This window comes from Balaenoptera borealis (assembly GCF_965194805.1).
Source record: "Balaenoptera borealis genome assembly, chromosome: 5".
Classification (NCBI taxonomy): domain Eukaryota; kingdom Metazoa; phylum Chordata; class Mammalia; order Artiodactyla; family Balaenopteridae; genus Balaenoptera; species Balaenoptera borealis.
In genome coordinates, this window is record NC_138862.1 from 109,952,858 (window position 1) to 109,975,574 (window position 22,717).

At 38.8% G+C, this 22,717-nt stretch overlaps 1 protein-coding gene and 1 long non-coding RNA gene across 4 annotated transcripts; one reads left to right on the plus strand and one right to left on the minus strand.

Moving 5' to 3' along the window:
• Positions 1 to 470: 470 nt before the first annotated feature.
• CCNL1 (cyclin L1) lies at positions 471 to 16,375 on the plus strand. 3 transcript variants are annotated; one of them, XM_082394388.1, is made up of 11 exons: positions 471 to 3,918; positions 4,211 to 4,285; positions 4,792 to 4,901; positions 10,850 to 10,970; positions 12,010 to 12,074; positions 13,797 to 13,896; positions 14,022 to 14,126; positions 14,223 to 14,364; positions 14,605 to 14,716; positions 14,833 to 14,931; positions 15,569 to 16,375. In XM_082394388.1, the coding sequence occupies exons 1-11, from the start codon at positions 3,616 to 3,618 to the stop codon at positions 15,915 to 15,917; spliced, it is 1,581 nt and encodes a 526-aa protein (XP_082250514.1). In that variant the 5' UTR covers positions 471 to 3,615; the 3' UTR covers positions 15,918 to 16,375. The 3 variants fall into 3 exon arrangements, with proteins under 3 accessions (XP_082250514.1, XP_082250515.1, XP_082250516.1); XM_082394389.1 differs by lacking the exon at positions 14,833 to 14,931 and having other exon boundaries at positions 3,351 to 3,918; XM_082394390.1 differs by lacking the exons at positions 471 to 3,918; positions 4,211 to 4,285 and adding an exon at positions 6,625 to 6,697.
• Positions 16,086 to 22,214, minus strand: LOC309629972. Its single transcript, XR_014245341.1, has 2 exons — positions 20,398 to 22,214; positions 16,086 to 18,648 (listed from the first exon to the last, which is right to left on the minus strand). It is a non-coding gene; the product is annotated as an uncharacterized lncRNA (long non-coding RNA).
• Between the last annotated feature and the right edge of the window lie 503 nt (positions 22,215 to 22,717).

Sequence of the window (22,717 nt, forward strand, 5' to 3'; positions counted from 1 at the left end):
CCTAAATTACAGTGTTGTGTTATTAAATTCTGCTGGTCTAACCAATTGCTGAAGAAATTAATGAAATTATGCCAATTGTAATTTTAGGATTAAAGAACCTGAACGTTTAAATATTAATGAAAAACATGCTCCCCTGAGAGGCTGCAGAGACTAATGGAATGAGAACTGATTTAAGTATCAGGAATATGATTCTTCAGTAGCCCCCAGGAGGTCACAGATAATTCCATTTTTCTCTTCAGTCATCATCTGAAGCCTGCAGGTCTTGGTAAGTAAAAATGCAACTTTAATTATCATTGATTTCCTTTTAGACATGGGTGAACTCAGGGCCTACTAGTACTAGGACCTCTGTTTGTTGAGAAAGAATATACAAAATATATTATAGACTTACCATTCTATTTTTATTTCGAATGACAACTCATTTACCTTCTTTTTAAAAAAATTTATTTTATTGAAGTTTAGTTGATTTACAATGTTGTGTTAATTTCTGCTGTAGAGCAAAGTGATTCAGTTATATATATTTTTCATATTCATTTACCTTCTTAATGGAACAGTCTCACTTGTCTGAACTCATTGCTACTAAAGATTTTATGCAATTAAAACATATGCTTTACCCCTCCCAATTCTGGATCCTTTATAACTCTGAATAGGTCTTAGTCGTTCCACATTTTAATGGTGGTGTTTTGGAAGTAGGTACATGGAAAAGCAACTTTCTTCAAAATAACTCAGAAATAATGTAACAACCTTTTCAAACCATGATTTTTCTGGAATTTGACTCTTAAAAGGATAGTCAAAAGTTTTTTTTCAACTCCGGTCCTTAGACAACCTTGTGGAGCAGAGCCACTAGACCCATTACTTTCCATCTTCTGGATTAGTCATGAATTTTTTCTTTTAAAGTTAAAATTATAAGTATCAGTAACATCACAGTTTAGTGAGTTAATGCCAAGCATATAAAATGTCGGCCCACTTCCTCTACCACCGTTGTTGAGCCTGAAGGGAGGAACAGTGAAAATTGTCATGTCTATTGGATATAATTTGGGGTACAGTCAGAAGGGAGTGGGAAATGGGCACAAAGCTGTGGAATAGTTTGGGTGGTTCTGCACTTCTGGAAATGATTGCCAGACACAGGAGGTGTGGGGAACAGGGAGGTCCGCCGGGAAAAGATATCAGGAGTAGAGCAAGTAACCCCTCCTGCTCCCAGGACTTCTCACTCCTATGCTTGTGAACTTTTTTAGATTAATCATAGACCTAGAGATTTAAAAAAAATTATAAAATATATCAAGACATCACCAAATCAGCCTATTGGAGAGGCATGGTGGGAGATCCTCTAAATATTAGAAAAATGTTCCATTAAGAAATTAAAAATAAATTATATTACTCTCAAGTCATTACAAATATAGGTGGTGATTTCACTGAAGCTCAATGTTTCAATGAAGCATATCACCAATTAGGGGTTTTATTCCCCTTTTTATTTTGAAATAATTGAAACTTCCCCCACTGATACTATCTTACACAACCATACTAGATGATCAGAACCAGGAAAATAGCATATCATCAATTAGTTTTTAAAGATTTCAAAGTTTGTTAAAGCATTTTAAATCCCTGCTGAATATTGGAGAGGGAAGTTTCCCTGGAAGCAGCCTAGTCAGAAAGGTGAACATGACATGCAGAGAGGTCAGGTATCTCTATTGGAGCAATGTTTCTCAATCCTGGCTGAACATTCCAATGTCTGGAGGATGGGCAAAATTCAACCACTGGCTGGGCCCACCCCAAATCAATAAAATCAACCCCTACAAGTAAGACTCAGGCATCAGTATGTTTTAAAAAGCTCCTCTGGGGAATTCCCTGGCAGTCCAGTGGTTAGGACTCTGTGCTTTCACTACCTAGGGCCTGGGTTCAATCCCTGATCAGGGAACTAAGATCCCACAAGCCACCGTGGCTCGACCAAAAATAAATAAAAGCTCCTCTGAAGATCCTTATGTGCAGGCAGAGTTCAGAAATACTGATGTAAGGTTGATTTAATGCTTTTTTAAAAATGAGGTTTTTGAATTTTTTTTTTTTTTTTTTTTGGCTGCATCGGGTCTTAGCTGTGCCACACGGGATCTTTCGTTGTGGCATGCGGGATCTTTCGTTGTGACGCGCAGGCTTCTCTCTAGCTGTGGCGCACAGGCTCCAGAGCGTGAAGGCTCACAGGCTCCGTAGTTACAGCTTGGGCTCTAGAGCACATGGGCTTAGTTGCCCTGCAGCACGTGGGATCTTAGCTCCTCACCCGCGTCCCCTGCATTGGAAGGCAGATTCTTAACCAGTGGACCACCAGGGAAGTCCCTTGAATATGTTTTGCTTTAGTGACATCACTGACAAATATTTCAGTGTATTCAAACTCCCTTTGTTCTATAGATCCAGGCTTCAATTTTCTATAATTAAACTAAGCCTTAAAACTGAGCTATGTAATAGAAAGGCAGTGGGACTTCTCATCCCTGTGTCTTGGAGGTTCAGGCAAGGGACAAAAAATGGCTGGAGTAAATCAAGATCTACTCCTTTTCCTCCCACTCTAGCTTCTAGTAGTCTGGATCAGTATCATTGTTTTTACTTCAATTTTGAGGAAATTTGGAGAACTGCTAATATCACAGAGGGAAAAATATGTATACAAAGGAGATTTTATTTCTCCCATACTACCTAATTGGAGTAACCACGCAGGAATACATAGACCCCAGGCATAATCAAATTACCTCTGTAAAGTCTCGCCCTAAGACTATTTTTGGAAACTAGGGATTTTCCAGATTAGCGAAAGCTGTGGCGTTGTCACTGGCTCAGGCCTGAGTTTCGCAAGCGAAGCTGCTAAAGCAGCCGCCCTCCCAGTCAATACGAATCCCTCGCCTTACTTCGAAACCCCTGTGAACCACACGCTCATCGGGGAGGTTTTTTTTTTTTTTTCGAGCCGAAGTAGTTCACATTCCTGTTTTCTAAAAATACTGTAAAGCACCCTTCTCCAGATTCCTTGCGGGTCACTTTAAATTACAAGTTCGTCCGTACACGACATCGGAGTAGCCACTTCCACCCGCCAATGCAGGCGAAGGTCGACCCAACGCCTCCCTTTGTACTCGCCGAAACTACGCCACCTAAATGCGAAAAGTTAGGACAGGAAGAGAGATGGGAGCATAGGGACGCACGTTCTAGACAAGTTGTCAACGCGCAGGGGTTACAGTAAATTTTGCAGACTCGAACTTGGGGATAAGGTATCTTGTAAAGCTATCTTGTTAGCCTCCCTTATTATACTTGTGGTTAAAAATATTACAAACGAGGCGGCTTGGGCTTGTTTTAGGAAATAGACCACCTCCTCGACCACTCTGGAGGCCCAGCGGAGAGGGAACCCAGGTCTCCCGAGGGTCCCACCGCTCCCTGGCCAGCACAGGGTTGAGGCGCCGCGGGCAGAGTCGAGGCCTGAAGGGACTAGTTGGCGCACGCCGGAGGGGCGTGGTGACGTCAGGGCGGAAGCGCACGCTGCGTGAAGCGGCTCAGAACCCGGCGGTCACGGGAATATCCGTCGCGCCGAGGACGCTGGTTAGTCTCTCTCCGGGTTCCGGCTGCGTTGGGCGTGCGTGCAGCTTCGCTGAGACCATGGCGTCCGGGCCTCACCCCACCGCGACCGCTGCCGCCGCCGCCTCCTCGGCCGCCCCGAGTGCGGGCGGCTCCAGCTCCGGCACGACGACCACGACGACGACCACGACGGGAGGGATCCTAATCGGCGACCGCCTGTACTCGGAAGTTTCGCTCACCATCGACCACTCGCTGATACCGGAGGAGCGGCTCTCGCCCACCCCGTCCATGCAGGACGGGCTCGACCTGCCCAGCGAGACGGACTTGCGCATCCTGGGCTGCGAGCTCATCCAGGCCGCCGGCATTCTCCTTCGGCTGCCGCAGGTCAGTGCTCCGACCCTGGGCCGACCTGCTGCGCCTCCCTCTCCGCTGCGTCCCGGTACCACCACGTTCCGGCCGGGTTGGGGGTGTCCCCCTGGGGCTCTCCAGCCGCGGGTCCCAGCCGGATCCCGGGCATGCCGAGAGCGGGAGGGCGCCGGGCGACGGGAGGACGGAGACGGGAGCTGTTGGCGGCGGGGAGGGGGAGGGGAGCGAGCGGCGGCGGCACAAAATGGCGGCGGCGCCTGGTGCGGGCCCGCCTGACCCCTGCGCTTCCGTTCTTCTCTCTTGTCTGCAGGTGGCGATGGCAACGGGGCAGGTGTTGTTTCATCGTTTTTTCTATTCCAAATCTTTCGTCAAGCACAGTTTCGAGGTAAGCAGAGCGGGGGCGGGTGAAAGGGGATTTTTTTTCATCCGGAAATGGGAAGGAGGGCGGAGGTGGTGTCAGCAGCCAGTCTTTCCAGAAAGGGAGTGGTTAGTTTCAGGCCTTTGTACCTAGCTCTCACCCACCGGGAAGTAGGGACTTTTGGAAAGTGTTTCAGAACCAGAAGATGGATCCTGAGCCCAGGTGCCCTGTTACCAAGAATTAGAATTTTCAACCAAATGCAAAATTCCTGTGAGGTTGAGCTTGGCTCTGGATTCACAATTAAGGGGGATTAATCAATAAAAAGAAAGCATTGCACTAGCATAGGCGGTAAGTCTATGGCCTAGAAATGTCAATTGCGATTTCATTTCGCCAAAGGTCCTAAAGTTCCCAGCTGTGTCCTAAAGTTTCTTCAACAGGATAAGTTCCTTAGACTTTGAGAGGGGCACGTTTTTCTAGCAGTACTCTGTAGACCCATAATCTAACAACTTTTTATTGGATCATGGTTCTTTCAGATTGTTGCCATGGCTTGTATTAATCTTGCATCAAAAATCGAAGAAGCGCCTAGAAGAATAAGAGATGTGATTAATGTATTTCACTACCTACGCCAGTTAAGAGGAAAAAGGTAAGATTGGCATTACTGAACACAGATCTCTTGATACTACTGTGCTGTGCACAAATCAACAGATCAAAACATTCTTTCCTCTCAAGTTAAAACCGATGCAAGGGAAAACTGACTTTAATTTAGGTGTTAAAATTCACATAGGAACACGCTGGTACTTAATTTGAAAAGTCAATTAACCAGTTATCTAAAGTTTGTAGAGGCAGTTGCGTTTATGGACAATCCTAACAGTGCTGTGAAGCCAGTCCTGTGGTTTAAGATTAAACAAGAAAGGGAATACGTTTGACTCAAGTGTGAGTGTATTCTGTAAGTTATTTTTCCCCTCCTTTCTCTGGAAGACTGAAGGCTGGAAGTGTACATACTGCAGTTCAAGTTAATACTGTGGCAAAATTTTGTGTAGATTGTTTTTCTACGGGAAGTCCCAGTTAATTCCTTACCACTTGAGGTTGGCTTTTGTTAGAATACTTCTCAACATTGAACTACGATATATCCTATAATACCGGATCTGAAAGGACTGCAGGATGATAAAGTTTGGAGTCAAAGGGATTAAACAGGTATTTTGTTTTGGTCAGATGACAGTTGCAGTGAGTGGGTTGCATTTAGGTAAGGCCCATCTATCTGATCTTGTAAGAAAACAGAGACCAAGATAGTGGTGTGTTTTAGGTGTCGTGGATGCCTGCTAACACTTTATGTGTTCGTGTGAGGCAGTACCAAAAAGTTTTAGTTGCAGTGCTTTTGTCTATAGACGATTTCTAGTACATGCTACAGAAGAACATGCTTGGTGTAGATTAGTTGGGCTCACTTTTTAAGGAATTGTTGTGTGTTAGATAAACTTGTACTGAGTTTGAAAGGAAGTTATAAAAGGATTTTCAGTCGTTTTGGGGTTGGGTAACGGTTAGTACCCAATTAGTATCTTACGTGAGTGGTCTTTATTTGCTGAGTCTGTAAGAGTTGGTAGTAATGGAATTATTCAGAGACAAGCCAGTAGTTGTCTTAAAATCTGAAACATGGCTACCCAGATAGTTTTCACAGCATTTTTCAGTTTTCTACATTCTTTATTCTGCCATCTTTTCTCATTAACCGTAACCATTTCCAGGGATAGACGAATTTTTTTAGTTTTCATTTAAAAATGTCTTTTAGCTTCTTAGGAATTCCTGAAAATTGGGAAGTTTTCAAATTGGTATTTAGCATGGTCTGGGCTAAAACTTATGTTTAGATCTAGGTGATTCTTCAGGGTGTTTAAACAAAATGACACTAATAAAAAGGTTTTTTATCTTTCGTCAAAGGATTCTGTGTTTGCTTAAAGGAAATAGTTTTCTGTTAGTATTCTTTGGACCGTTGAGCTAATAACTATTATTTAGTATCATCTACTTTGAAATTTTTCTTTGCGTATTCTTCCTTGATTTCAGAGTAGGTCTTAACTATAAAAACCTTGGAATTTAAAACATCTCACGTGATTTGACTGTCGTGTCTGATGTAACAGTGTGGTTTTTTTTTTTGTTTTTCCTTTTCTTTTGGTCATTATCGCAGAGAAATTGATTGTGTCTCAATCTCAGAAGTCTGATTATAGCATGAAATTTAAAAGGAGTTGTTAATTGCATGGAAGTCTTTTTTTTTTTAAGGCAGGATGTAAAAGTGTTCTATGCATATTACAAGTTTACTCAGACAGGTAGCTTGTATATGTCATTAACTTCAACTCTTTTTTCCCTTGCAACCGACTATACAGCGACCAGCTACATTTACCAAAGCCTGGGTGATGTGGAGTGGTACATAGCGATGAAGCTGTCGTCATGGCAACAGTGAGTGAAGTATCGAAAATCCCCAAGGAGAAGCCAGTGCTCTGAGAATAGGTCACTGGAATCGGGGACTAACAGGTTGGCCACTGGTGAACCATTTAGAAAAACTCCTGTTTCTTGTTATAAGCGTTTGTCTTTGCTGTCCAAGTTATTAGAATGATAGTTTAGTAATGTTTTCTATAGGTTAATGTTGTTAGAAAGTACTATCAGTATCACACTTTAGCTAGGTAAAGTATGTATCAGTTTGTCTTATTGGTGCTATTTATTTTAATTTAGTTTATGAATAGCTTTAAATTGAAGTGTGACCTTGGTAATAACAGAGGCATCGTTTTTGTAGACTTTAGGTCACTGTATTTAAGTTCTGACTACATATTAGAATCACCAGAGGAGCTTTTAGAAAGAACTAATGCCCAAGCCCCATCCTGGATTTTTTTTTTTCTCTCTTCAATTTTTTGTAGTTTGAGAATGGTTTTTTAAGCTCAGAATGAATGGCTGAATTTTAAAAAGTAAGATTGCTTTTTTCCAGTAGTTTCCAATTATAATTTGCTTTTGAGATGTAGCATACTCCCAGCAAATTAAGAATTTTATGTAGTTTTAAGGCACCTACCTTCATACTATAAGGCTTCTCTAAGAGATAAATATAGTTTTAAGGCACCTACCTTCATACTATAAGGCTTCTCTAAAAGACAGATATTCAAAGTCTGGTGCAACCCACTCATTGGTGAATATGGTGTGGTATTTTCAACATGCATATAGATCATAGAGTTGGAAGGGAAGAGATCTTGTCATATAGTCCAGCCTTCCTCTGCAGTTTATTTTGGTGGCTCTAAAAGTGTTTGTTTGAACACTGCCAAAGAAAGAACATTCTTTTGAGGTAGGAATTACGAGTTTCTGTAGGTTGAGTAGCAGTCTGCCTTCTTGTAAACTGATCTCGTTTAAGTATAGTCTCTTAAGGAACTTGTTCTTCATTTTCTTGGTCCTTTGTACTACGTGAGTGAGACAAACCATGTTTGGATCTGCTCCTAAATTTGTTGTTGTGGTTGTATTTCAAGATCATGTGGAAGGAAAGATAGCTATTCTGAGAGACCAGATAATAAACGTCAAATGACCAGAACCCAGAATTTCATACTAAGACTAAAATTTGAAAATTGTTCTTTTCATATAAATTAATCTGAAAAATCTGACCAAGTTAAAAGCGGAGGAGGTAGGTAGAGGTAGAGTTAGGTTTGGGTGTTTTTTGATCATGAAAGTTTTTTTCTGAACAGATGGTTTCTTTTAAAAAGATTTTAAAATGTTAGCTGTTCAAACTTTTATTGGAAAGGAAAGTTTACCTAATTGCGGAGGAAGAAGTTCTAGCAAGCCTTAATTCAATTTGATGTACTTGTTACCATGTAAGGTACTAATTGATACTTTAAAGAAACCATTTGCTTAGGCAGTTTGAATCTTTCCTTACTGCTGTTATATGGGGACACATTTTTCTACTTTAAAAAAAAAATTTTTATTTATATTTATTTATTTATTTATGGCTGTGTTGGGTCTTCGTTTCTGTGTGAGGGCTTTCTCTAGTTGCGGCAAGCGGGGGCCACTCTTCATCGCGGTGCGCGGGCCTCTCACTATTCGCGGCCTCTCTGGTTGCAGAGCACAGGCTCCAGACGCGCAGGCTCAGTAATTGTGGCTCACGGGCCTAGTTGCTTCGCGGCATATGGGATCCTCCCAGACCAGGGCTCGAACCCGTGTCCCCTGCATTGGCAGGCAGATTCTCAACCACTGCACCACCAGGGAAGCCCACGTTTTTCTACTTCTGATACAAAATAGTCTTTGTAAGTAGTGTAAATTATATTCATCGAGCCTTCTTTGATTTGTGAGGTAAAACCAGTTCTGAACAAAAGAACGTATCAGATTTTACACCTACAAAGTTAACTTTGAAGACTACAGGTAATAGTAGGCCTAAGCAATAAGCTGTGTACCTAGTGGAATCATAGTAGATAGTAGTTTGGTTTCCTTAATTGGTTTAATGTTGGGATTTTGACACAAAAAAATGGGAAAGTAAAGATTGTGGCAGAATGGATGGAAAATAATTCGCTTAAGCAGAATTAATGATTAAACCTGATTTGGGACTAATAGCCATAATTCAAGTGTTTAGTTGGTTGATTGCAAGAAAATGAATTTTAACAGAATTTGAAATCAACTCTTAAAGCAAGTTTAGTAAGAGGTATAATGAATTTGTTCAACATAAGTGGGAAAAAATGAGACAAAACTGCTTTTATAATAATTTTATAAGGATTCTGATGGTGCTGTTTACTGTTTGAGTTGCACGTTAAGGGTTAAGGTGATGTGCAACTATAACACCAGAGGTATTCTGTCTCCTAATGAATGCCTGATGAAAGGGCCATCAGATAACTAGTCCATCGGTTAGAGTCTTAAGTAGATTTCACTTTTTTTCCAAATTTCCTGTTTTAATATCTGAAAAATCATAAACCTTAAGATCTTTGGAATATGTTTTCATATGTACATTAATTGTTTTCATTTGAGTTAAATTTGATTTTTTTCCAAAGAACAATGAACTTGTAGCCCATTTGTCCTGATAAAAATGGGTTCATTATTATGTTTTTATGTTAGAAATCAGCTCCCTCCCCAGCTGGTGGCCGCATTTCTCACACCTTTCAAAGCTGTTAAGAAGAATTGAGTGAAGGCCATTTTAAATATTGTTAACATGCTATTTTCCATCTTGTCAGCTTTGCCAACTTTTGTCTTATATCCAACTTGATAGAAATCGTATAGTATAGAATAACTAAAAATTGTTTAGTTAAGCATTCCAGGTTTATAATTTGAAATAGGAGAAAGAATGGAAAATAAATATGGTAGCTGATTGTTTTTACTCTGGTAGCATATCACTACAGGGTAATGTAGCTTATTTCAGATTCTTTTCTGATCTTCAAATGGATATGTAGGTTTTTGGCTAACATGGGCTTAAATTTTTCTGGATTTGGTGGGCATGGTAAAATGAGTTATAAGTGGGGGCAGTGTTCAGAATGACTGTCTTTAAAATGTTGTGTTCTGCCCAGAGCAAAAGCTCTTGAATCTTTTGGCTGAAAATAAATTGAGTATGGGGAAAAGTATTTAATTGTTCTACCCAGATACATACCATATCAGGTCTTAATAAAAACGTATTTTTTGTTGGTTAGATCTAAGAATGTCTCAAATGAAGGACATTGGGACATTTTATAGGCTTTAAAGTGAAAGTCTAAGTCCTGACTGACTTCTCATTAAGAAACTAGTTTTCAATTTTAAGACTTAAAGATGTTTTAATTGAAAGCATTTTTTCCCAAAGCATTGAACCACTGATATATCGCCTTCTGCATCATAACTTTTGAAGCTATCGTAATTTAGTCTGGCACAGAGACCTTTGAGTACTCTTCTAGTTTCTTCATTATGGTTGGTCTTCCCATCTCTTTCGCCATTGCATACTAAAGTTACTACCTAATAATGACAACTCTGACCAAATTTTGGCCTGGTTTTTATTGATCACTTCGAATTTTAAATCTGATTTTTAAAACATTTCTTTGGTAATTGAGCTGAATCTATAGTTTCCAGATTATTTTCTTTAACAGAGATTCTTAGATCAGTTTATTTAAACAAATTGCCCATTTAGGGGAATCTGAATTAGCTACCCACCGTTTTTTTCCAGAATTTTAATTTTGGCCTTAAACTAGCCAAGAGTTGATATTTTATAAAATGAGTAAAATCACTATAATCTTATGAGGTCTTTATAATACGTATTTTCAAGAGCACATTAGTTTTGTTCCTGGAGTCTGTGGAGACTAACGAGGTTTGTGGAAATAAATCAGGCTGTCACCTAATACATATACCTAAAATATCTGGATGAAAAAAATCAACAAGGATGTATCTAAGAGCATTAGAGTGAATTTTTTTCATTGCAGGGTTTTGTTAGTAAACTAGGAACTGAGTCGAGAAAGTATGTATTTCATTAGCATAACTTGGACAGCACAAGATTAATGCTTTTAACTTGTTTGCAGGAGTTTAAAAAGCTGGTTTCTGTTGCCAATAGTTGGTTGGAAGGGAAAATGGAGATGCCACAAATAAAATTTTTTGGATGTGCAAAACAGTTTTGATTTTATTTTTTACAAACTATAGGACTCCAAGCCCCCTGATCCTTGATCAGAACTACATTAACACCAAAAATCAAGTTATCAAGGCAGAGAGGAGGGTGCTAAAGGAGTTGGGATTTTGTGTTCATGTCAAGCATCCCCATAAGGTGAGTTGTAGAATACAGAAATTAACGTTCGTAAGTATTAGGGGTTTTCTTAAAATTTTATTTTACATGAATTTGTATTTGAGAGTTGGTTTTAAAAAGCAACTTCTTGGATATTGATATTTATCAGTAAAATGGGAGTTGAAAGGACTTGGGTTCAAATCTTTACTCTTTATTTTGTTCTTTTTGCTTCTGAGGTAACCCAGTTTCCATACCTAGAAAACGGAGATTTTTAGATGTTAGCCAAGGAATAAATTATACGTGTATCTGCAGAAGTACCTGGCAGTACAGTGCGCTACCCTGTCGCATGGTGAAATGCTGCGTGTGGCTGCTCACTGTTAGCGTTGTTGAATGTTCTTAGGTTTCTCCAGTGTCTCTTGGCTTCCATATGCTCAACATAAGCTGTAGCACAGTGGTTAAGAGAACAGGTGCTCTGCGGGCAGGACCATCTGCGCATAGAAACTTGTTTCTGCCATTAGCTATGTGACCTCGGCAGATAAGTTTCTCAGATTCCACATCTCTAAAATTGTAAAATGAGAGTGATGATAATACAGGTCCAGAAAGATCAGAACTGAGGTAAACTCATTTATATGAGTTTTTAAATTTATCACACGTTAGTGTGATAAGCTTCACTGTAGAAATATTAGTGTTTGATTACTTACCCACTCTGAGTTGTACATAATATGTATCATACCCATTGTGTAACTTTAAAAACATAGCAGTCTCTAGGGTTTTTGTACCTTGGGAAAGTAAATGAAATAATCAGTTTCTGTCACATGAAACTTAGATACTGTTCTTAACTGATTTAACTTCCATTTTTTTTCCTGCACAATTTTGGAACATTACGTCTCCGTATGAACTCTAGTAGCATAATAACCTACATTGACTCTTGGGTACATTTTAGTTCGTCTGTATTATTTATACAGTTTATAGAAGAATTAAAACTTGCACCTAACATTTTCAGTTACTTATGTTCATTGAACTCTGTACTCTGAAAGAACCACCAGTATGCTAAACTGAGTTTTTTTCCCTTGTCCTTCAGATCATTGTTATGTATTTACAAGTCTTAGAATGTGAACGTAATCAAACCCTGGTTCAAACTGCCTGGTAAGTTGCTTTTTTACGTTTCTTTCCTAGCCAGGAAAACAGAAGCAGAAATAAAGTAAGTTTCATTTTCCCTTTCCAAAATAATGAGATGAGTTTGTTTTGGTGCTTTTTGTTTTTTTGTTTTTTAATGAAAAGGTAAATAATGCTTATTTCTGCTTCCTGTTTTCTTGGCTTGACTAATTACTTTTAATGGAGAACTCAATTTAACTTTGTTCTTTTTTCTACTCTTTAATTAAAGGGTAGTCCATGATGGTAAGTCATAGAACTCTGCCCTCTGCACTTCAGCCCATGACCTCAGGATGGCCTGATTGGCTGCCCTGCTCTCCAGCCAATCCAGTGCAAGCTCTCATCCGAGATTCACTGAAGTGGTCCATATCCATCTGGCAGCATCTTCTAGTTCTGTCGGGGTGTCAAAAGGATTTGTATATTTGCTTCTAGAAGTAACTCTTCAACATGCCTATGTATTTAATGTATACCTGTAACTATCAAAATGAATAGTTCATTTTTGATAGATTTGTTGTCCAGCCATTATGAATTAAATGATTTTTGTTAGGAGTTTGACTAGATTTCTATTTTTTTTTGGTATGTATAGCATGAATTCTACCAAAGGAGACGGCAGCTTAAAATGGGCACCATTACCATACTTGATGAATTCATAGCTGCTGGGCTATTGGAGGCAGTAGTATTAGAAGAAAGAAGTACTTCATTTTTAAGAGATGTTAATATTAACATAGCACTTTAGAACTTACTTTGTGTGATTTGCAGTGCTGACTTATTTACAGTTAAAACAAGGAGTTCGTGGTTCAGCCACAACTACTGTCTTAAGACTGTTGATGATGTGCAGTACTTAAGTGATGTAATTCTTATGTTCCGGACTTACGACTGCCATGCTTCTTTTTGGGCTCAATAAATACTAGTAATACTAGAAAAATCTCATTACTTTTATAAAATGCATGCCATTTTTTAACATATGTTATATAAAACAGATTTTTAGCAGTTTCACGGGTAAGGAATTTTAAGAAATAGTCTTTTAGTTTAACCTTTTGAACTATTTGTAAAATTTCTTCAATACTTTAGGAATTTTGTGGGGAGGGTTCACTAATATAAAAGTCCAGTAATTTATTAACTGAAGTAGTTACTGCTTTTATTTATACTTAGACACAAAAAGGTATGTAAACAAGGCTGTTGTATGTGTTTTTTGCTCTTCACTTCCCAACCTAGGTTTTCTGAAGTAGCTTACTTAGCTTTCTTAATATAATTTGGTGAGTGCTTACTGAAAATGCCTTTTTTACCCCTCTCACAGTATTGAGTTTTTGAAAGAACTTGATTGACACTGCTTTTCATTGTGGATAAAGGAGAGAGATGGTCAGTAATTAATGGCTTGAAGTATTGTTGGAGTGGTTTATTTCTGAAACTAGTCATGTCAGAACTGACTCTCATTGTTTTTCATAGAAATATGTTTTTAAAAAACTTTACGTTCTATTTGGAATAATAAGGAATTATTTTAAAGGACTTTGCTTATATATAGGAGACATGAAGAATGATTCTAGTGTTAAATTCTTATCTCTTACTGATTTTTGAGTTAAGAATTGTTACATGCTAGAATATTGAAGATAATATGAGAAGAAAAAAGAATAAAGTAGATTGAGTCTCCAATTTTATGTAAGCTTCAGAAGAACTGGTTTATTTACATACAAAGCTTATGGTTGAAATATTTTTCAGGAATTATATGAATGACAGTCTTCGAACCAATGTATTTGTTCGATTTCAACCAGAGACTATAGCATGTGCTTGCATCTACCTTGCAGCTAGAGCTCTTCAGGTAGGTTATATATATAGCCTGATATATATATTCTATAGTCCTGTAGGATAAATCACAAGAAGTATTAGTTCTCCTAATAAAAACAGTGAAAATTTCATCTAAACTATTCTTTTTTTATGGTTTAGATTCCATTGCCAACTCGTCCCCATTGGTTTCTTCTTTTTGGTACTACTGAAGAGGAGATCCAGGAAATCTGCATAGAAACGCTCAGGCTTTATACCAGAAAAAAGGTAATTCTGTTTACTAGTGTTTGTGTTAATATTTTGTCAGCGCTAAGAATCTGAACTTCTGTAAAAGAGAAATACTAACTTCACTTTCTTCAACAGCCAAACTATGAATTGCTGGAAAAAGAAGTAGAGAAAAGAAAAGTGGCCTTACAAGAAGCCAAATTAAAAGCAAAGGGATTGAATCCCGATGGAACTCCAGCCCTTTCAACCCTTGGTGGATTTTCTCCAGCCTCTAAACCATGTAAGATTAATTCAGGATTGAAATGACTTGAGTACTGAAGATGTTTGGTTATTAGAAAGCTTTAGCACTTAACAGTTGCATAGAAACAAAGATGTTAAGAGGCTATTACTGTTTTCTCTCATGACAGCCAACTGAGGACTGATACTTGGATGGTATTTGGAGTCACATTTAGAAACAGAATTGGCCCTCTGTAAAATCTAATAGTTAACATGCCTTATTATGTTTTTTTTTTTTTAACAGCATCACCAAGAGAAGTAAAAGCTGAAGAGAAGTCCCCGATCTCCATTAATGTGAAGACAGTCAAAAAAGAACCTGAGGATAGACAACAGGCTTCCAAAAGCCCTTACAATGGGTGAGTATACTTAAGTTAGAAAAATGGCCTGAGGAATCTTTCTATGTGTTTAATTTCTAACATACTTAGTATGCAACTAAAATATTGTGTGGGTTTTTTTTTTTTTTTTTTTTAAGTGTAAGAAAAGACAGCAAGAGAAGTAGAAATAGCAGAAGTGCAAGTCGATCAAGGTCAAGAACACGATCACGTTCTAGATCACATACTCCAAGAAGACAGTAAGTAAATACTCTCTTAGGGAAAGCAGTCTTATTTGGAGTAAAGGTTCTGGCTTTTTTAAAAAATTGCACATAGACTGTTTTCAAAGTTAGGCTAGATTTAGTCTTTTAATATGAGGTAAATTGTGAGAAATGAGTTTGTAAATATGCTCTGTAGGCATGTGGCTTTTTTGTTTTGTGGTGGTGTATGGCATTCTATTCTGTTTTTGTCCACGTTTTTTGAAGTGTAGGGCCTGGCTGACCACTTAATAATTAATAACCAATAATCAGGTCAGCCATAGCCAAAGAATCTTCACTAATTAGCTTTATAATTAGATGGCTAGCTACTTGTGGCTCTTCAGTGGGTCTTTTGAGCATGTGGGAGATAATTCAGTAAATAGCTATATCTAGGGCGCTAAAAATTAATTACTCCCCTCGGAATATAGACATATAGTAAATTTGTTCAAGATTTGTCTAATATGTGAACAGGCTGGAGGAGAGGTAGCGAGGGGTGGGGAAATAACAATAAAAGTCTTCAGTCTGGCCTGTCACTGACACCATTCGATAGTTTTGTTTTGAACCTGCTGTGATGAGCACCACCAAAACTAATCTGTTCCCAGTAGAAACTGAACCTAACCTCAAATTTTTATTATCTAAGTTATAATAATAGGCGGAGTCGATCTGGAACATACAGCTCGAGATCAAGAAGCAGGTCCCGCAGTCACAGTGAAAGCCCGAGAAGACATCACAATCATGGTTCTCCTCACCTTAAAGCCAAGCATACCAGAGATGATTTAAAAAGTTCAAATAGACATGGTCATAAAAGGAAAAAGTCTCGTTCTCGATCTCAGAGCAAGTCTCGGGATCACTCAGACGCTGTCAAGAAACACAGGCATGAAAGGGGACACCATAGGGACAGGCGTGAAAGATCTCGCTCCTTTGAGAGGTCTCATAAAGGCAAGCACCATGGTGGCAGTCGCTCAGGACATGGCAGGCACAGGCGCTGACTTTCTTCCTTTGAGCCTGCATCAACTTCTGATTTTGGCTATCTACAGTGTGATGTATGGACTCATAATTGAAACAAACATTAAAAGCAAACTGATTAGGATTTGATTTCTTAAAATTCTCTAGGTCTCTAGAAACACTGAGGACATTTTCTTTTGGAAAGAACTATGTTTGGTTTTTTTTTTTTTTTTTTGCACATAAAATGCCCTAGCAGTATCTAATTGAAAACCTTGGTCAGGTTCAATTGTAATTATTATAGTTGTGTATTGTTTATTGCTATAAGAACTGGAGCGTGGATTCTGTAAAAATGTATCTTATTTTTATACAGATGAAATTGCAGACACTGTTCTATTTAAGTGGTTATTTGTTTAAATGATGGTGAATACTTTCTTAACACTGGTTCGTCTGCATGTGTAAAGATTTTTACAAGGAAATAAAATACAAATCTTGTTTTTCTAAACTGCTTCATACATCTTATTTAAATAAATTATTAAAAAGAAAAATTTTAATAGTAAAATGGCTGTACTGATTTTCTGATATAGACCTGTTCTTTCCTCCGTTACATAAAGTTGGAGATTATTAAAATGTAATTCTTACCTGCATTGGGAGCTAGCGTAGAAATATTCTCTGTATATATGGAAAAAGCAAATGGGTGTGGCCCAACAATGTAACATTAAATGTTTTATTGTAGCATGAAACTAAGTCAAAACTGGATTTGCACATAAATGGCAGCATAAGGTTATTTTAAGTCTGTTTTAAGTACTGTTGCAAAGGTGAGCAAACCAGAACTTTCAACATGACAGCAAATTAGAGACAACTACTGAGCGTTAACATTTTTCTTGAGGTATTTAATGATGCTTTTTATCTAAGCTAGGAGAACTAAGTAATAAGGTGAGCCGCCCACAGCCCCCCCCCCGCCGGCTGGCTGTTAAAGTCAAGTCTGACCACAAAGAAAGCCAGAAGTCATAGCCGAAAGAATATTTTTAGAATTATTCACATGGAGAGTTATTTCCCCAATATTTTAGAAGTCAATTTAGAGATTGTAAAGGCCATAATAAATAAAATACTGCTTTATAGTCAAAATTTTCCATTAAAATTTTCACCCATCTTGGTTACTTACCTTGTCCACTAGACTTGGCTCCAAATGACTTGTTGCTGTTTCAAAAAATCAAATACATCCACAAAGAGATGAAGATTTACTGCCACTAAGGATGTTTAAAAAGAATAGTTACAGCTTCTGAAGAGAATTCCAAAGATTTCCGAACACATTTCAGCAGTGGCGGGCAGTGGGGCTGGAAAAAGTAGAAAGCCTCACAGGGAGACAAGATTCACTTGGATATAAAAATGTTGGGTATGATACTTAATCAGTTACATTTCTGACTATAAAAACTAAAAACTAACGGCCTAGTATGAATGAGCAACTTCTGGAAGGATAAACAGTTCATTTAGAGTGTTCTTTCTACATGTGCTTTTATGATACAATTGCTGAACTGTTAACAGTATTTGTGCAGAGCTTAAACTGCCTCTAAATAGCAAACAGTTTCTTTACAAGACTGGCATGAAGAAAGGCACAGGCAAATGTCAAGGCCCTGTTTAACAAATTAATCCTGAATTCTTAATAGTGTAGAAATTTTTACCTACCCTATCCTTGTTTGGAAATAGTACTCAGGTGAAGGGGTTTTGTGAAGATGGAAGATACGGAGGATACATCTGCGTGTGAGGTGAGGGTTTTATGTTAGACGTTGCTTTGGGATGATAACTTTTCCTTGTGTCCTAATTTTTGTCTTGTGCTGTTACTGAATCAGTTTTCTAGGTTGTCAAGAGCTTGACAACTTTATGCTGCTGTACCCAAATTGAAAAACTTAATTTTCAGACTTTTATTATGGGGAAAGTCGGGTACCCACCTCTTGGCTCCGAAAGTAATGATCAGTTCTAGGTCAGGCAACGTTGTTTATACCTCACCAACTCACCATTCCACCTCCCACCCTTACTTGGAAGAAAATCCCAGACAAATGATTTCATCACGTATTTCAGTCCAAAAGGTAAGGGCTTTTTAAACGTCCATAATATTTTTATTATACTTAAAGTAAGAGTAATGTCTTACTATTCAGATTTCCCTTACTATCTCTCATTTGTTTTTATAATTGGTTCAAACAAGGTCTATATTTGGTTTAAATCACAGATTGTCCATCTTTTTTTTCCCTTGAAATTTAGAGAAATTGGGTCATTTGTCTTGGAATTTTCCATATTCTGGGTTGGCTGATTGTAACCCTATGGTGTCCCTGAACACATTTTTCTGTTCCTTGTAGATCTCAAGGCTTGGTAACTTTAATTTTTTTTACTGAAGTTCAGAAGTCTGGGAACCCAGGCTATGTGTTATTCTGAAACGTACTAAATTGCGGCCTCATTCACCAGGTATCTCACCAAGTTCCTGATGTTAATACATTACTGCTTGTACCTCAACAGCCTTGTATGTATGTGCCCCATTTGTGTCTGTCCGCTCACCTTTGTTTCCCACTGCAGCTGTAAATCTACATATAAGATATTTAGTATTCATCCTAATGATTCTTAATATAAGCCCTTTCATGGGGAAAGTCGAGTACCCACCTCTTGGCTCCAAAAGTAATGATCAATTCTAGGTCCAGCCTTGATCCCCTTGTGTCCCTTAGAGTAGCCACTCCTGTGGCTGGAAGACACAGCTTGACTTTGTAACCATTTGAACTTTGTCCACTTCTGGAATAAAAGGAACATGGGCTTCCATGTCAGCTCTGCATTCAAGTCATTCCTCTACTAAGGTGATGTGGCAAGTTATTTAACCTCTTGTCTGCAAACTGGCCCTTACCTCCCAGCATTGTGCAGAGTATGTGTGTTGGAAATAAGGGGGTTCTATTTTTACCCCTGCAATCCAAACAATTCATGTTAGAAAGCACCCAACTACTTAGAGAAGTTTGAATTCTGCATTTCCTATGAACACAGTTCAAAATACAGCTGTTTCAGAATGCTGCCTCACTGAGATTAGCTCTGAATCTGAACAGTACAAGATTTTAATAATTAAAGCATGAAATAAACACCAGCCTCCTTGATTCCAGCTGTCCTTTTGACCCTTCTGCTTTTGCCACCTCTGCTCAGGATAATTCTAACCCAGTTCTAAGGACAGGAAATTCCTACCCTGCCTGGTTCTATGTCATCAAATTCCTTTCCTCTATCAACTATCATCTCAATAGTAGGTGTAGTAGCATTTCTATCTGTATGTCTTTGCCACGGTCCATCAAACAGTTGATGTATTGGAAACGTTAATCCCATGTTGTTCTAATACATAAAACTTGCAGTGGTTACTCATTTCACTCTACAAACCCCTGACTCCAGCTGTATGTGATCTGACCCCTGCCAGCCTCTTCCATCAACCAACCTCTCCTCCTCTTCCTCAAATGTGCACATCTATTCCTGGTCCTTCCCACTTGCTGTCCTCCCTGCTTGGGATGCTTTTCTTCCATATCTTGTGTGACAGGCTTCATCATTCAGGTCCCCTCTCCAGAGTCATCTCTCCAGAAATAAGCCCCTCTTGACAACCCCCATCAATGTTCTACTCCTTGCTAACATTAACTTTTTCATAATGCTTGCCACTATCTGAAATTACCTTATTTTACTTTATCATTGACTCTCTTATTAGAATATAAGCTTCAAGAGAGCAGCAGAAATATGATTTATTCATTACTGTATGGCCCTTACCTAATCCTACAACAGTGCCTGGCCTGTACTAGGATATGCAATAAATAATGAGGAATGAATGAATTTCACATACACTAATTTGCTGAATGGGACTTTTAAGCCCTCATCTTTCAAGTTTGAGTGCATGTTCTTATTCCAACTGCCCTTCAGTGAATGTGTATATTCCTTTTACCAGGTTCTAGGGTCCTGGAGCTCACAGACAAAAGGGGGCAGATAGATAAACTACAGCCCAGGGGTAGCCAATTGGTGGGCCATGGGCCGAATCTTAGCTTGCCATGGGTATTTGGTTTGTGCAATGTTTGTTTTAGTGAACTAGCTGCTAACATTTTTAAATTGGAAATACATAAAAACCTAGACCTCCAACTTTTTTATAAAAATTAGAATACGTGAGATCTATAATCCCTCAAGGCAACAATTGACTAGCACCAAGCAGCCCTCTCGTTGGGGTGTGCACACTACAGTGCGTTATAGTTTTGTCTACTCTTAATTGCAACAGCGAAGCAGGTGTCAGTTTGCATTTACCACTGTGTGGACGGTGGTATCTTTCTTGGATCCTACGCCTTTTGCTCACTGATGTTACCTGCCTGAACCTTGCAGTAGACCCCTGACATCTCGAAAGATATCCAAGACCTATATGAATCTCCACATCTGAATGTGGCGTTGTTTGTATAGGCTCCTGGGTCAGTTGAAAATCAGATTGTTTACTGTGCCCAACATCTCTCCACTAGTTACCCGCAGTATAATGTGGTTTACCTTTTCAAACTGGAATTCCTCACTCGAGCAGCTGTTTCATTGCTGGAGCACTTATAGAAAAATTCCACAAGTGGATTCTTCCTGTTTTTACACAGAGCATATGACATATCAGATCTTTGAACAAAGCACAAGGCACATCATAACGCTAAGCCACCCTGAGGTTCAGTATTCCACCCTAAATTACAAAACTAATTTTCCGCTCAAAATATATTCTTTTCTTGGGCTTTTTCAAATAAACCAAGTTTCATTCATTGGACAATATCACACACACACGTATGTATATGCACATATATATGGGGGGGGTGGTATAGTTGATTTATATTAGTTTCAGGTGTACAACATAGTGATTCACAATTTTTAAAGGTTACGTTCCATTTGTAGTTATTATAAAATAATTGGCTATATTCCCTGTGTTGTACAATATATCCTTGTAGCTTATTTTTTTTATACATAATAGTTGGCACTTCTTAATCCCCTACCCGTCTTGCCTCTTCCCCCTTCCCTCTCCCCACTGGTAACCACTAGTTTATTCTCTACATCTGTGAGGCTTTTTTGTTATACTCACTAGTTTTATTTTTTAGATTCCACATGTAAGTGATATACAGTATTTGTTTTCCTCTAACTTATTTCACTTAGCATAATACCCTCCAAGTCCATCCATGTTGTTGTAAATGGCAAGATTTCATTCTTTTTATGGCTGAGTAGTATTCCATCTTGTGTGTGTGTGTGTGTGTATATATATATATATATATATATATATATATGTCACATCTTCTTTATCCATTCATCTGTTGATGGACACATGTTGCTTCCATGTCTTGGCTATTGTAAATAATGCTGCTGTGAACATGGGTGCATATATCTTTTCGAATTAATGTTTTCATTTTCTTCAGATATATGCCCAGGAGTGGAATTGCTGGATCATGTGGTAGTTCTATTTTCAGGTTTTGAGGAACCTCTATAATGTTTTCTACAGTGGCTGCACCAATTTACATTCCTACCAATACTGTACAAGGGTTCCCTTTTCTCCACATCCTCCTCAGCATTTATTTGTGGTCTTTTTGTTGTAGCAGACTACATTTTATACACGATTGAAAGTGAGAGTCAGCAAACTTGAAAACAGTCAAATTGCAAATGTCGTTTCTACCGTAATTGCATATACACCTGATGATAGCTTTCATGATAGGTTTCTACCTAGAGAAATAAGAGTAGCGAAAGTCTTGATGTTCAGGTATGTGGCAGATAACCTGCATATAATTAATACCTGCTTGCAGGATGCTTGCTATCCGGGTGGAGACAGTTTTTTTAAAAGCCAAGTAACATCCAAAGTAATCCTGAGTATATTTTAGGTCCAAGCAAGCAGTACACTGAGGGCTGAGTTCAAGAAGGAAGAGGGACCGCTGTGGCCTAGGCGTCTTGGAAAGTTCATAGAGGATAGGGAGCATGGGCTGGGCCTAGGATGGGAAGGATTTAAAAGGATAAGAAGGAAGAGGCAGTGTAACCTTGAGGCAAGGTTCGAGTTATAGACTCAGGGCAGCTTGGAGTGTGCCCCGAGGGGGCACACTAGGCTTGTTTGCTCTGACAGGAGGGGCTCGTTCGGGGCATAATGAGCTAATATTGGAGCAGAAATGGTGAGGCTTATGGAGTCAGACTGCCTGGGGTCTACTGTCTAATTTTGCACATACTACTTAACCACTCTAAGCTTCCATTTTCCAGCCGTGAATTAGTCATTGAACCTGCTGTATTCAGATAAGCATTAAAGGAATCGTGCATATAATACACTTAGTGCAGTGTTAGACTTGTAGTAAGTGTTAAATAAATAATGGTATTGTCATTAACATCATCGCAGGCTTGGGGATGCCAGAATAAGGTGCCTTGTAGACCGGAGAGCCGTTTTAAGCAGATGGGTGGCTATTATTTTCCTAAGATTGCCCTAACAAATTACCACAAACTTGATGACTTAAAACAAATGTCTTCCCCCTCACAGTTCTGGAGGCTAGAAGACTGGAATCAATGTGTCGGCAGGACCAGGATCCCTCTGAAGATTCTAGGGAAGAATCCTTCCTCGATTCTTCTGGCAATCCTTGGCAATCCTTGGCTTGTAGCTGTGTCACTGCATTCTCTGCCTCCGTCTTCACATGGCCTTTTTCTCTGTATGTGTCTTCTTCTCTTCTTATAAGGACACCAGTCATTAGATTTAGGGCCCACCCTAATCCAGCATGACCTCATTGTAACTAATTACATCTGCAAAGACACTATGTCCAAATAAGGTCACATTCTAAGGTTCTACGTGGACGTGAATTTTGAGGGGGACACTATT